This window comes from Papio anubis, chromosome 18, assembly GCF_008728515.1.
Source record: "Papio anubis isolate 15944 chromosome 18, Panubis1.0, whole genome shotgun sequence".
NCBI lineage: Eukaryota > Metazoa > Chordata > Mammalia > Primates > Cercopithecidae > Papio > Papio anubis.
In genome coordinates this window covers 51,398,767-51,413,938 of record NC_044993.1, presented here as the reverse complement: position 1 = coordinate 51,413,938, position 15,172 = coordinate 51,398,767, and the positions used below count along the sequence as shown (strand labels likewise).

Genomic DNA, 15,172 nt, shown 5'->3' with positions numbered 1-15,172 from the left:
GTGAATTAAATGTTTGTTATATGGCCAGCATCATGTTAGACACTCTACACATGTGTCCTTCTTTAACGCTCTGTGGGCAAGTCAAAAATGTCCCGTCTACAGGAGAAGAGAAAGCCCAATATTAGGTTAAAGAACTGCTCAGTGTTGCAGTTAGTAAGTAGTGCAACAAGACTTCAAATACTGTATTGACTTAGAAGGTGAAATCTTTGCTTCACTTTCCCCACCACCTCTTCTTCTAGTTTTATAGCCCCTCACAATGGCTTTGCAACTTTTGACAGCAAGTCACCTTTTACATTGTGACTCAGCCATAGCAACATATAAATATAACCAAAACATATATTCCACAAAAAGTACTTAGTGGTGTTCTGTGCAGCATGCACTGATAATTTCCATTTCATTGTTTTTCTTTCTTCTTTTTTCTTTTTTTTTTTTTTTTTGAGACAGAGTTTCACTCTGTTGCCCGGGCTGGAGTGCAGTGGCACCACCATGGCTCATGGCTCACTATAGCCTTGAACTCCTGGGCTCAAGCGATCCTCTTGCCTCAGCCTCATGAATAGCTGGGACTACAGGTGCTCACCACCATACCCGGCTAATTTTTTTTTTTTTTTTTTGGTGGGTAGAGGCAGAGTCTTGCTATGTTCCTCAGGCTGTTCTCAAACTCCTAGCCTCAAGTGATCCTCCTGTCTCGGCCCCACCAAAGTTCTGGGATTGCAGGAGCGAGCCACCATGCCTGACCTCTTTTTTCTGTTCTTTTTTTTTTTTTAAGTTGATCATGACCTACCAAATTGATTTAATGATCAGTTAAAGTGAGATACAACTTGAGTTTGGAAAACACTGGTCTGGCTTCAGTACTCACGCAGTGCTGCCAGGACATCTCATTTTCATCACATTTAGCTTGCAGCCCTGTGTATGTTTCATTCCAGCCCCTCAGTCAGTCTGTTAGAGATTATCGAATATGTTATCCTCATTTTATAAGTGAAGATATCAAGGCTCAGGGATATAAAATGGTCTTCCCAAGCCTCCCCAGTAGTCAGAAAACGTGGAGCCCATGCTTTCATGCCACTCTTCTGACTGTATGAATGGTGCTTTGGAGACCCAGTAACTCCTGCTGCCTCAAGGCTCACCCATTTTTCACTTAATTAATGTGTACTGATGGCTCGCTTTGGCCAGGCATGGTGCTGGGCTATTGGTACATAGTAGTAAACAATTTTTACACGGTTCCGGATTTGTGGAACGTTCAGTCACATTTGACATTAGTCCATTTCTTTCAGAGTGAGACCCTGAACCTTTGTATTAGCCTACGTGACCTTACATGATGAGTCCCTCAGCACCGCTCTGGGCTCATCTCCTACCCTGTCCCCCTTCTTCTTTCTTCTCCAAGCACATGAAGCGTGCTCTAGCCTCAGGGCTTTTGCACAGCCTGTTTCTCCGCCTGGTAAACTCTCACTCTAGATAACCTGCATAGCTGCTTTTGTCATCTCCTTCAAGTCTTTGCCGAAGGATTGCCTTCTAAATAAGATTATCCTGAATACTTTATTGAAATTGGAACTCTTTTCTCCCGTCTCATCAAGCTGGTACTCCCAATCCTCCGTACTTTGCTCTGCTTTTCCCCCATGGCACTTTTTAATCTTTTAATCTTCTATTTTTATTTTTATTTATTTATTTAATTTTGAGACAGAGTCTCACTCTGTTGCCCAGGCTGCAGTGCAGTGGTGTGATCTTGGCTCACTGCAACCTCCACCTCCCAGGTTCAAGCAACTCTGCTGCATCAGCCTCTCTACTAGCTGGGACTAAAGGCACGCACCATCATGCCCAGCTAATTTTTGTATTTATATTTTAGTAGAGACAGGGTTTCACTATGTTAGCCAGGCTGGTCTTGAGCCCCTGACCTCAGGTGATCTGCCCGCCTCAGTCTCCCAAAGTGCTAGGATTACAGGCGCAAGCCACTGTGCCCACCTATCTTTTAACATTCTATATAGTTTATTTATTATGTTTAGCATTTATTGTCTTTATCTGTGTCTACCTGCTAGAATGAAAGATAAAGGCCAGGAATGTTTGTTGGTTTTGTTCACTGCTCTATGTTCAGCACCCATCTATAACCTGGTACCTAGTAGGACTCTATACATTTTTTTTTTACTTGAATAGATAGATGAAATAAATAACCATCGAGTTCAAAATATAATTAACAAATTATGATGTGGTCAGAGATTTAAAAAAGAAAAGAAAAGAAAAAAGCCCACGGGGTTTCATGAAAGAGTAGAACGGCAGACCTAATTTAGATTGGGTGGGTTAGAGGAAGTGACTTTTTTAGGCTGAGAACATAAGAGGGACTTCAGTTCCCAAATTCGTTAGCGCAGACTCTGCCATTGCAAGCCAAAGGAATGTAGCGTAAAGGAGAGATTTCACCCAAGCAGAAGTCTCTGAGACAAAGTGATTCATTCATTTAGCAAACACCCTCTGATGGAAGGAGAGACGCAAGTCACATATTGGTGTTGCCCAAGGGCCAAAACACACATCTGTCTTATTTAATCCCAGCAGCATCACTGAGGTTCTGCTCTTATCTCCTCTTGACAGATGAGGAAACCCAGGTGTTGAATAACTTCTCCAGATACATCCAACTATTAAGAGACAGAGCTGGATTTCCAAATGAAGTGTCTTTGGTACCAAAGCTTGTGCCCTTTCACTCTCTGGGCACCTACTATGTGCTAGTTGTGCTATCAGGAACAGGGCTTACACAGCCAAGAAGGGCATAGCCCCTGACTTGAAGAAGTTCACAATATCCCTTGAAAGACATGCTGAAAAACTTCCCTGATTGGGACACAGATTTTTTTCTGGCCCCATTTCTTTTACTTGTGGACATGCCTCCCTAGGTTACTGTTTTTCAAACCTTGATAATTCATCTTTTTGTTTTTGATAGCTACTCTGTTATCTATTGGTGAGTACCTCAAAATTCAGTGGCTTGAAACAACAATAAGCATTCATTATCTCAGTTTCTGTGGGGCAGGAATTTGGGAATGCTTCACCTAGTTGATCTGGCTCTGGGTCTCAAAGGATTGAGTCAGATTGTCAGCTGGAATTCTGTTCATCTGAAGGCTTGTCTCGGGTGAAGGATCTATTTCCAAGGTGATTCTCTCACAGGACTGGAGTTGGTGCTGGCTGTTGGCAGGAGGCCTCGGTTCTTTGCCAAATGTACCTTTCTGTAGTACTGCTTGAGCATCCTCATGGCATGGCGGCAGGCTTCCCAAAAAGCAGTGATCTGAGAGAGCAGGGTGGAAGCTGTAGGTCTTTTATGTGCTACTCCTGGAAGTCATACATTGTCATTTTTGCAATATCCAGTGGGTTACACAGGTCAGTCCTATTCATTATGGGAAGGTACTACACAAGTACATAAATACCAAGAGTTTGAAAAATCACTGGGGCAGTCGGGGGGCATCATAAAGGCTGGCTACTACAGCTACCTATCATCTGTAACATTATTTACTTAATATTTTCCACTTTTTGTTAAAATCAGCCTTATCCTAAACAATAATATCAGTTAAGTCACAATATTAATATGCTAATTATATTTTCCAGCAAAAAAATATAAACTTGTAATTATTATTATTATTCTTTTTGAGATGGAGTCTCACTCTCACCCAGGCTGGAGTGCAGTGGCATGATCTTGGCTCACTGCAACATCCCCCTCCCAGGTTCAAGCGAGTCTCCTGCCTCAGCCTCCTGAGTAGCTGGGATTACAGGCGCCTGCCACCATGACTCACTAATGTTTGTTTTTTTTGCTTTTGTTTTTTTTCAGTAGAGATGGAATTTTGCCACGTTGGCCAGGCTGGTCTTGAACTCCTGACCTCGGGTGATCTGCCCACCTCAGTCTCCCAAAGTGCTGAGATTACAGGTGTAATACGTAGGCATGAGCCACCATGCCTAGCCAACATTGTAATTATTCATGAAAAAAATTATCTGTGTATCACCTATGCTCGCTTGCGTAGTTCCAGTAACACAAACGTTACCCTTGGGGAAACAGCAAGCCCAGCCAACAGGGATCTGTCAGAGTCCTGGAAGTTTTCATCATAAATTCCAGCTCTTCCCTCACTGTCCATTTGGAGCCCCAGGAGCTACAGGATGCTAATGTTGCTGTTTGCTGTCCTCTTCCAGGACCGCCTGTACTTTGTGATGGAGTACGTCAACGGGGGCGACCTCATGTATCACATCCAGCAAGTTGGCCGGTTCAAGGAGCCCCATGCCGTGTAAGTGAGAACTAGTGCTGTGCTTTCTCTTTGGGATAAATGGGTAGGTTAGTGGTTCCTTTGGGTGTATTTTTTTTTTTTTTTTTTTTTTTTGCCAAAGAGGGATTTTTAAACACCTCGGGCATCTTTTTGAAAAAATATTTAGCCAGGGAAGAAAGGTGTTCTGCTTAATATGAGATGCTTCTTTTTTTTTTCCCTGACACCAGCTAAGAACCTGAAGCTCAGTCAGACACCATGGCTCCTACCTGTAATCTCTGTTTTGGGAGGCTGAGATTGGAGGATCACTTGAGCTCAGGAGTTAAAGGCCAGCCTGGGCACCATGACAAGATCTCATCTCTATAAAAAATAAAAAACTTAGCTGGGGATGGTGGCGCACACTGTAGTCTCTTCTGAAAAATAAAACAAAACTCAAAGCTCTAAAACCACAGCTATTTATTTCTAATTCATGTCCCTGACTGCTTAGAAAGGCCCTGTATCTTCCCTGGGGATTATCACTGTAGATTTTATGTGTCCATTTGCTAATATTTATTGAGAACTTACTATGAGCCAGGCCCTAAGTGCTTAACAAACATCGTCTCAACCCTGAGAATAACTCTGGGAGGGAGATGCTGCCACCTCTGCTTTACAAACAAGGAAATGGAGACGCAAGCTTTTGAAAGCTTGCTCATATTCATGGAGCTAGTAAGAAGCAGTTCCTGAATTCTGACCCCAGTGTTTCTTTGCCCATGTTCTTTATCTTACACCACTCTCCCTCTTAGATGCCTTCACTCCACGGGGGTGAAGGATCAAGGTGCTCAGTGGCAATGGTCTGTGGTTCCTGGGATGGGGAGACTGATTCTTGGTTGTTGGAAATGTGTTTCCTCTGCTGAGTCAACTCCATCCCCTTCAGTTTAAAAGGCAGCTATAGTCTCTTCTTTTCAGAACACAAATCTCATCATGTCACTCCCCTGCTTAGGAACATTGCAAGTTGTAGGAATCAGCAATGATAACCTCTCCTGGGGAGTTTGCTAAGATCTTACTGCCTCTCCATAGAGCCCCCAGAGCTCATCTAGAACCCCACCCTGTCATACCAGAGGCTCGGTGGCTCCCGCCCAGTTCAGCTTGCCCCCTCTCCTCCCACCTGGCCAGGTTGTGAGCACTGTGTTCTGATAGGATTTGCATTATTCTTGTGCTTCCAAATCTAGCCATTTATATCTCCTGGCACGACTCTAATAGGATTAGCTTTGCTTTTACTTCTAACATCTAATTGACCACAGGCTTTAATTCCATTGTCACACAAGACATGTCAAGACACTTTGCATAGTTCCCCAAAGCCCTGCCCAACCTTTGTGGCATAACTGGGCTTCCTAGTTCTCTCGAAACCTCTTTCTTTATGGGTTGACCTTCAATAAGAGGTTACACTTTAGACAGATGTTGTTTCTGATTCCAGCTGTGCCATTCATTCGCTATATAACTTGCCCAAGTTAATCTCTCTAACCCTCAGTTTCCTCATTTGAGGAATGGGAAGATAATAGTAGGACCTACCTTACAGCATTATTATTGGGATTAAATCAGGTAATGCCTAAAACGGTGCTAGGCAGATGGTAAACCTTCAACAGATGTTAGCTGCTATTGTCAAGATAATTTAACTTGCTATACAGTCTGAAAGTATAATTCTCTCTCTTTTTTGTGGGGGTTGGGGGACAGGGTCTCACTCTGTTGCTCAGACAGGAGTGCAGTGACCCTGATTATAGCTCACTGCAGCCTTGATCTCCTGAGCTCAAGCAGTGCTCTTGCCTCAGCCTTTCAAGTAGCTGGGATCACAGGCATGTGCCACCACTCCCAGTTTTTTTTTTTCTTTTATTTTTAGTAGAGACAAGGCCTCACTATGTTACGCAGCTAGTGAAACCGTAATTCTCCATCCAGCTCATCATATCCCATGGCCCCCTCTCCACTATACAATTGCTGAACTTCTGCCTACCCCCAATTTGTCCTTAAGGCAACCCCATCACCTTCTAAACCACCCTGTGAATCCATCCGTACTCTCAGCATTTTATGAGCTATTTAGCTGACCATCCATGGGTTCTTTAATGCCCTGCACCTAGTTCAATATTGTATTGAATTCTGAGCATTGCCAAGCATATGGTGTCCTTGAGTTTCTCCATTGCCTTTTTTTTTTTTTTTTTAAATTTCAGATTTTACGCTGCAGAAATTGCCATCGGTCTGTTCTTCTTACAGAGTAAGGGCATCATTTACCGGTAAGTGAATACTGCTGTACTTTCCATCTCTTCATCTCCCTCAGCTCCTCCCTGCCCTGCCTCTTTCTTCAGCTGCTTTTAAAATTAGAATCCGTGGTGGGGGAGGAATCCTCCAGAACTAACTTGGGCATGTGTTCTGCCAGGCAGCATCGCCCACTGCCCTGGCAAAGTTTGGACAGCTCTATATGGTGGTAGAAAATCTCGATGGACTGTGTCACCAATGATGGTTCAGGGCCTCAAACAGGAGACCATTTGCTCTAAGAGGAGACTCACAGAGAGGACCCCAGTACTTCTTTCTCTTGCTTGTGGACCCTACATTTGAGGAGCAGACAAAGAATTTTGGTTGGCAGAATGTGATGGATCACATTATTATGAAACATTATTTATTTATTTATTTATTTCTGCTATGTAACTACAACTTGGAAATGGATCTCTGAGTGGCTGCTCTGAAAGACAGAATTAAGTTCAGGACTTGGCATCTGCTGGTTTTTGGAGGAGCAAATGGATGATCATAGCTGCATGAGTCATATCGTTTTATATTTCATGCAAGGCGGACGATTGCACCCGAGGCTGCTATTTGTCAGCGAGTCCAGGGTGTACAATTCTCCTTGTACTACGTCGATGCAAATGGCATAGCCAGTGCAGGCTTGGGCTGGTTTGTTATGCAAGAGAGGCTGCAAGGCATGAGGCTTCCAAACAGCACTTGGCATGGGTCGGGGGGGGGTCTATTTCAAAGATTATGAAGAACCACAAAAGTCTATTCCATTCATGCGTTTGACACATATTTATCAAATCCTACTATATTCTAGGCACTCTTGTGGGTGGTGGGCATACAGAAGTGAATAAAACAGATGAAACCCCTTGCCCCTGTGGAGTTTATCTTTTCGTGGTGGGAGACAGATAAGTGAATCATAAAAACATAGTCTGCCAAGTAGTGATAAGTACTGTGGAGATAAATCAAGCAGGGGAGGGTGCTGGTGTACCCTGCGTGTTGGAGGGTTCCCTCTCATTCTGTAGAGAGCGTAGTGATGAGAGCCTGGAGAGTTAGGGGTGACTTGGGAGTCCTGGGCCTTTTGCTTTAACTGCGGGATATGGGATTAAAAGGCATGAGGGGGCTGGGCACAGTAGCTACCACCTGTAATCCCAACGCTTTGGGATGCCGAGGCAGGAGGAATGCTTCAAGCTAGGAGCTTCAGACCAGCCTAGGCAACATAGTGAGGCCCCCATCTCTAAAAATAAAATACAATTAGCCAGGTGTGGTGGTGCATACCTATAGACCTAGCTACTCAGGAGGCTGAGGTGGGACGATCAATTGAGCCCAGGAGTTCAAGGATGCAGTGAGCTATGATCATACTACTGCATTCCAGCCTGGGTGACAGAGCGAGACCCTGTCTCCAAAAAAAAAAAAAAAAAAAGGCATGATAAGATTAGCCCTGGTAAGTACAAGGCAGATAGTGGAGGCAAGGCTATGGGGTCCTGGCAGGACAGAGGGATGGGAAGTGGGGGCCTTATCAGAAGCTTTCAGAGTCCTGGGGCTTTTAGTCACACCTTGGAGTGCTGATATGAAATCTATAGGGAGAAGGATAATCTTATTCTGAGTGCACAAAGTCCCTGCCATTCCTACTTTCTCCTAATGATGGAGGGAAGAAGGTCAAGAAGAGGAGTGGTTTTACTTGGCATGTGGGTGATCCTAGTGAAAGTGTGAAAATAGAGAGAAGATGAATTTAGAAGCTGAGGCAGGAGGATCACTTGAGCCCAGGAGTTCGAAACTGCAGTGAGCTATGATTGTGCCACTGCACTCCAGCCTGGGCAACAGAGCAAGACCCTGTCTCTAAAAAAAGAATTTAAATTTTAAATAGTATGCTCATTCTGTCCATGCCCACATTTGCCCTCAGTGAACACATTAGCTCTGTGTGCATGAAATGGCACGTGGAAATCATCTAATTCCCTTAGTTTCTCTTTTGACTCTCATAGTGACAGTATCATTTTGTGCTGAATATAATTCTGGTGTTGAAAGATACACATGAGGCTGGGGGCAGTGACTCATGCCTGTAAACCCAGCATGTAGAGAGGCTGAGGCGGGCAGATTGCCTGAGGTCAGGAGTTGGTGACCAGCCTGGCCAACATGGTGAACCCCCATCTCTACTAAAAAAAATACGAACATTAGCTAGGTGTGGTTGCACATGCCTGTAATCCCAGCTACTTGGGAGGCTGAGGCAGGAGAATCGCTTGAACCCAGGAGACAGAGGTTGTGGTGAGCCAAGATCGCCCTGTTGCACTCCAGCCTGGGCAACAAGAATGAAACTCTATCTCAAAAAAAAAAAAAAAAAAAAAGGTGCATATGATCTTCCATATGATGTGATGATGTGATCCCTAAATTCAAGCCAATGACTTCAGCTAGTGCTTAACCACAGAGACAGGGATCATGGGTGATTTTTCACTCTACATGATTTTCAACTTGGGTGCTGACATTAGGACCTAACTCTTATGTGGGATGTGCCTCTACTAAAATAGAACCAACTGGATTCTTGAGAAGATTAAACATGGAACTACAAGTTTGTTGGAAGAAAATCCAGTCCCAGTGTAGGAAACAGGAAAGGAAATAATTAGAGTTCTAGTCAATTGAGTTGTGATTCAGGGCTAGTTTCTAATCAATCAGGAAGCCGCGTTGGGATCTGGGATCCATGAATCCAGATCCAGGTGGTAAAATTCAAAGGCTAGCATTTCAGGTGCTAATATGATACCTATTCCAAAGTCCCTTTTCCTAAACTAACTACATACTCTCCCTTTAATCTTCCACTATTAATATGGTCTTTAAAGGGATATTTATCAATCTTTTAGGCCAGTCTTCATCTGAACCCCTCTTTTGCGTATGTGTAAGAACAGAGTCAATCTCCTACTATAGATAATGAAAATGACAGATACTCATTTCACAGCCCCCCTGTAGCCAGGGCAGGCACACAACACAAGCACTGACACTTGGTCATACTTACTCAAGACCTTGAATCAGAAACTAGTGGCCAAGAAAGCAGAAAGCACAGTATCAAGAGAGGCCATAGTAATTATCAGCAGTTACTTTCCAGAGGCAAGAGAAGAGGGTCTTAACAGCAATAGGCAGAGTCCAGCTTAGGGCTTCGTGGAATAAGGGGTGATGTTTGTGTCCCATGGCAACTTGGGTGGTGGTGTCATTGGACAAGCTCTGAGTTGCAGTTAGGCATCGTTTTGGGCTGTATAGACTCTTAATCTGGTTCTTCAATCTCCTCAAAGATTCCGTGAGCTCCCCAATATCCTTTGATGAATTCCTTTTCAGGTAAAAGTCATCACAGTTGGTTTTTGTTGCTCACCCTCCAGAACACTTCTTGGAAATAGACTTCTTGAAATTGATAGTCAAATAGGAATGGTAAAAAATAAATTACTTGACAAAAGATGTATGGTTTTGTCATTTCATAGAGATTGCCTTCATAGTGGTAGTCTTTTAAGATGTTACAAATCACTACCTCCTTCATCTAAATCTCTACTTAATTGAACAGTTCTTAAGTAAAGAGGATGAAGGATTTTGTTAGACTTACCATCTTTAAGGAAATGGAGATGTTGTGTTGGGGGGCGAGGAGGGAAAAAGATTCTTCCTATCAAACTTGGTTTCTGATTTACCAATCACTATATCTGGAATGTGTGTTGGTTTTGCCCTTGATGGTTTTCTGAAAAATGAAAATAATTTCTCCATCCATCTTTTGAAGCAGAAATGAGGATTTATTACATAGAACAAAAGATTAGGGTGTGATATCAAAACACTGCTATGTGATGGTAAAGATGACAGAGGTGCCCTCCAGCCTCAGGACTGCCTGGCTCTTGGCACCTGAAACTTCTTTTCTATAATAGATGAAGATTTTATCACTTCCCTAGTCTACCCAGCTGCCTGCTTCTGGGCATGTGGTCCCGCTGAAGGGATGTCATTTGTCACTATTAGAGAAATCACATATATCACATATAGACCTACCTAGTAAGTTTAGGAAAAGCAAATTGCTGCAAAGCCTGGGTTTTCTGAGTTCCAAACTTTCACTCAAATCACGGTGGCGTGTAGATGAGCATGAAGGCTGGATACGAGCAGCACCATGGACAGCGCCAAAGGCATGGCGTGTTGGGATTGGCAAACATCACTGGGCGAGTGCAAGTGGACCTCCCCCTCCCTTTGAATAAGGAGAACCCACAGACACAGATAGGAGATGCCAGGATATAGTTTTCAGATTGTATTCTTTTAGTCGGAAATGATGACAGTAACTCAATTCAAAGTAACTGAGGTTAAAAGAGGCATTTATTGGCTAACATAACTTAAAAATCCAGGTGCAGATCTGACTTTAGGCCTGGATACATGCAGAGGCTCAAGTGCACGTTATGAGGGCACACTTTATCATCCTCCCTCTAGGCTCTACTTTCTCTATATTAGATTGCTTCTCTTCATCTGGTGACCCCTGGAGTTTCTAGACTTCCATAATACCACCTGAACAACCCCAATGTAAAATGCACTTATCCCTTTCTTGATTGTGCCAGCTAAAGTGCCGGCACTAATACTTAAAAGCTTTGATTAGCTCACATTGGATCACATGCCCATTCCTGAATCAATCACTGTAACCAGAAGAATGGAATATTGCCATTGGCCAGGACAGGCCCACATGACCATTCCTGGAGCCATGTTACATGGAAGCCATGTTACACCCATGGAAGAATTGGACGAGGGTGTTTCTTCCAGGGAATATTAGAATGCTGTCATCACAAAATACTAGAATAGGCAGAACCACGAATGCCCACTGCCCAATGAAGATGACCGAAGGGAAACATCTGAATTAAGCAATAGATCCCCCTACCTCTCAGGAAGTCGGAGTTCCTCATCTTCTATTAGGACTGGAACCATCTGATCCATCACTCAGCCTTGCTCACTGGTGCTGAAATATAAAGCATTGACATTGGAGTAGGTGTTTAGGGAGGAGGAAAGTGTGTTGATATTGGATCCATCTTGTGTGCTAAAGACTACAAGTGTTCCCCAAAATATCAAGCTCTTCTCATCAACACAGATGAAAATAAAAGAGAATACAGCACATATCCTTTAGGTTAGAGCTCAAATGTCACCACCTTAGAGAGGTCCTTTCTGACTGACACCCTGCTTAAAGTGACTTCCTCTAATCACTATCTTATGTCCTCTTTATTTTCATCATACCACTTATCAGAATCTATAATAATCATGCTTATAGAGTAATTGTTATCTTTTGCCCAGCACTGAAATTTTATCTGAAGAACAGGAGGCTTATCTTGTTTACAGCTACATACTACATCCAGGCATAGTGCCTGTCACATAGTAATTGTTCAACAATTTTTTTGTTTGTTTGTTTTTGAGACAGAGTCTCGCTCTGTCACCCAGGCTGGAGTGCAGTGGCACTATCTCGGCTCACTGCAACCTCTGCCTCCCGGGTTCAAGCTATTTTCCTGCCTCAGCCTCCCGGGTAGCTGGGACTACAGGCGCCCGCCACCAAGTCCAGCTGATTTTTTATTTTTAGTAGAGACGAGGTTTCACCATATTGGCCAGGCTGGTCTTGAACTCCTGACCTTGTGATCCAACTGCCTTGACCTCCCAAAGTGCTGGAATTGCAGATGTGAGCCAACATGCCCGGCCAAATATCTTTTTATTCAAAGAATCAATGGAAACTCCTGGGTCATGTCCTAGGAGGTGGTCCAAGAGATCAGGGAACACTTCCTTCAATCAGCTTTTTTTTCTTTGTCATCTTCAGAGATATTTTTAAAAAATAATAATTTTGTGGAAAATGTATCTTCTTACAAAATATAAGGGGTCTTTAAGTTGCAAAGGAAAATTCTTGGAATTTTCCTGGATCCAGGAAGTGTCATGGATGCTCTGCCCTTTGCTTAACTTTCTGTGGACCTCCCTCTTTTCAGAAGTGCTGTCTCTTTGTGTCCTTGTGAGACACTTGGCACAGTTGGCTCTGTAGAAAAAGAAAAGCACGGAGGTTTGTGGACCTCTTTTTATTTCCCTGCCAGATTGTAAGCTGTTGGAGGTCAAAGGCTGGTTTCTACTGACCTTTGTGCCCACACAACACCTAACACAGTGTTTTATGCATAATGAGTGGCTGTTGCTTGGCTTGAAATGCATAGCAATTAATTAAATCTCTAAATTCTTGTGTCTGCCATAGTGACCTAAAACTTGACAACGTGATGCTCGATTCTGAGGGGCACATCAAGATTGCTGATTTTGGCATGTGTAAGGAGAACATCTGGGATGGGGTGACAACCAAGACATTCTGTGGCACTCCAGACTACATCGCCCCTGAGGTGAGAGCTGCCGGGCACACGTTCACATTGCAGTGATGTACCCTCTGCTCCCCAGATGGCCGTGTGAGAGCTGGGAAGGGTCGAGGGTGGTACCTTGCAAGGGAACCTCGGGCAGAATCTTATTCTATACTCTAAATCCTCCCTTTGAGATCACACATGCAAATTAATTTAGCACACATCCAGAAGCCCAAGCCCAAAATACATCAAGGTTTGGGAGAAAATTTAAATAAAACTCAAAAGAACCATCCAACACACATCAGTAAAATTCTTCATCAGACTGCTGTGGCCCACAGCCATGTGATACCGCCTAATTGTGACATCGAAATGTTTGTCGAGAGAGAAAGAGCAGATCCCCTGGGCTGGCATATGACATGGGATCTGTGTCCTGTATATGTTCCTCAGTAGGAAAATGGACAATAGCCCATGATTTATTTATAGCATAAAATACTACCAGGCACCAATTCAGAAGAGTGAGTTAGATATGTATGTAGATATGAAAAGATCTTCAAGACACATTGTTAGAGAAAAAAAAAAAATCAAGGTACAGAATGACAAATACAAGGCCGGGCACGGCAGCTCGTGCCTGTAATCCCAGCACTTTGGGAGGCAGAGGCAAATGGATCACTTGAGCCCAGGAGCTCCAGAACAACCTGGGCAACGTGGCGAGACTTCGTCTCTACAAAAAAATACAAATATTAGCCAGGTGTGGTGGCACGTGCCTGTAGTCCCAGCTACTTGGGAGACTGAGGTAAGAGAATCACCTGAGCCCCAGGAGGTCCAGGCTGCAGTGAGCCGTGATTATGCCACTGCACTCCAGCCTGCATGACACAGTGAGACCCTGTCTCAAAAAAAAAAAAAAAAACCAAAAAAACAAAAAAAAAGAAAGAGGAATGACAACAATGTGATACTATTTATGGATAAAACAGAAATACACAGAACACTGCTCTGTTTTCAACTAGTAAAAGCATACAAAAATCTGGAAGATTTCAGACTGATTTTATAACACTGGTTACCTCTGAAGATAAGGGAATTGTAAAGAGAAATTTAGCTACTTCTGTATACTGCTGACATTTTTTTTCACAAGGTAAATATATTTGTATATTACTTGAGTAATAAAGTAATTCAAAAATAATAAGGCTTTATTCAGACCCAATGAAGTTTTCCCAATGTGATATACTTTGGTCTATTATCATTTTGTTAATTAATTAGATATGACACAATCTATAACACAACTTCCCGATAGGCCGTGGGTTCCATAATCTCTGGTTCTCAACTCTAACTGCAGTTTAGAGTCATGAGAGAGCTTTTATGATGTAGGATGCAGCTGGGGCATGGTGGCTCACCCCTGTAATCTCAGCGCTTTGGGAGGCTGAGGCAAGAAGATCGCTTGAGGGTAGGAGTTTGAGACCAGACTGGACAACATAGTGAGACCCTAATCTCTACAAAAAATTAAAATAAAAATTCGCCCAGTGCACTAGCTTACACCTGCTGTCCTGACTACTCAGGAGGCTAAGGCGGGAGGATCGCTCGAGCCCAGCAGGTGGAGGCTGCAGTTAGCAGTGATCATGCCACTGCACCTCAGCCTGGGAAACAGAGCGAGACCGTGTCTCCAAAAAAAAAAAAAAAAAAAAAAAACCCACAGACAAACAAACAGAAAACAATGTGGGCTTTCCAAATGCCATCCCATTAGAATCTCTGCAGGGTGAGGCCCAGGATTTGGGGTTCTCAGAAGTTCCTCACTGTGGTGATCCAGACAAGCACAAGAAACCCAGAACTGTGTTGCTGATGAAGTTGCCTCCCCTCCAGCCCGCAGATGGGAGGGATAAGCTGCAGGTCAGGCTTTGTCATGAACTAACCACATCACCTCTGGCAACTGATCTCACATCCCAGGCTCTAGTTTCCTTTGTAAAAAGATTAACTTGTTGGGTTGTCATGAGGATCAAACAAGACTTGAAGTACTTTAAAAGTGTGAAAACACTTTCAATGAGAAGTGTTCTCCTGGAATGCTTTCCCTTCCTTGTCTTGCGGGTTACTTCTCAGAACGCATTTCATTCATTCATAATTGACAAGTAAAATTGTATACATTTATCATGTGCAACATGTTGTGAAATACGTATACATTGTGGAATGGCTAAATTGAGTTAATTAATGTATTTATTATCTCACATACTTTTTTTTTTGTGGTAAGAACACTTAAAAATCCCTCTTAGCAATTTTCAAGAATACAATAGATAGTTATTAATTATAGTTACTGTGTTGTACGATAGATCTCTTGAATTTATTCCTCCTACTTAACTGAAATTTCATATCCTGTAATCAACATCTCTGCGTTTCTGATTTTGGAATAGAAATCAAAGT

At 43.1% G+C, this 15,172-nt stretch overlaps 1 protein-coding gene across 4 annotated transcripts in view; it reads left to right on the top strand.

Moving 5' to 3' along the window:
• Positions 1-15,172, top strand: part of PRKCB (protein kinase C beta) — a 383,326-nt gene that overhangs the window by 329,324 nt on the left and 38,830 nt on the right. For all 4 annotated transcript variants that reach the window (XM_021931832.2, XM_021931831.2, XM_021931830.2 and 1 more), the window contains 3 exons: positions 4,150-4,241; positions 6,416-6,478; positions 12,676-12,814. In XM_021931832.2, the coding sequence (XP_021787524.1) occupies positions 4,150-4,241; positions 6,416-6,478; positions 12,676-12,814 (294 nt within the window). The remainder of the gene's footprint in view (positions 1-4,149; positions 4,242-6,415; positions 6,479-12,675; positions 12,815-15,172) is intronic.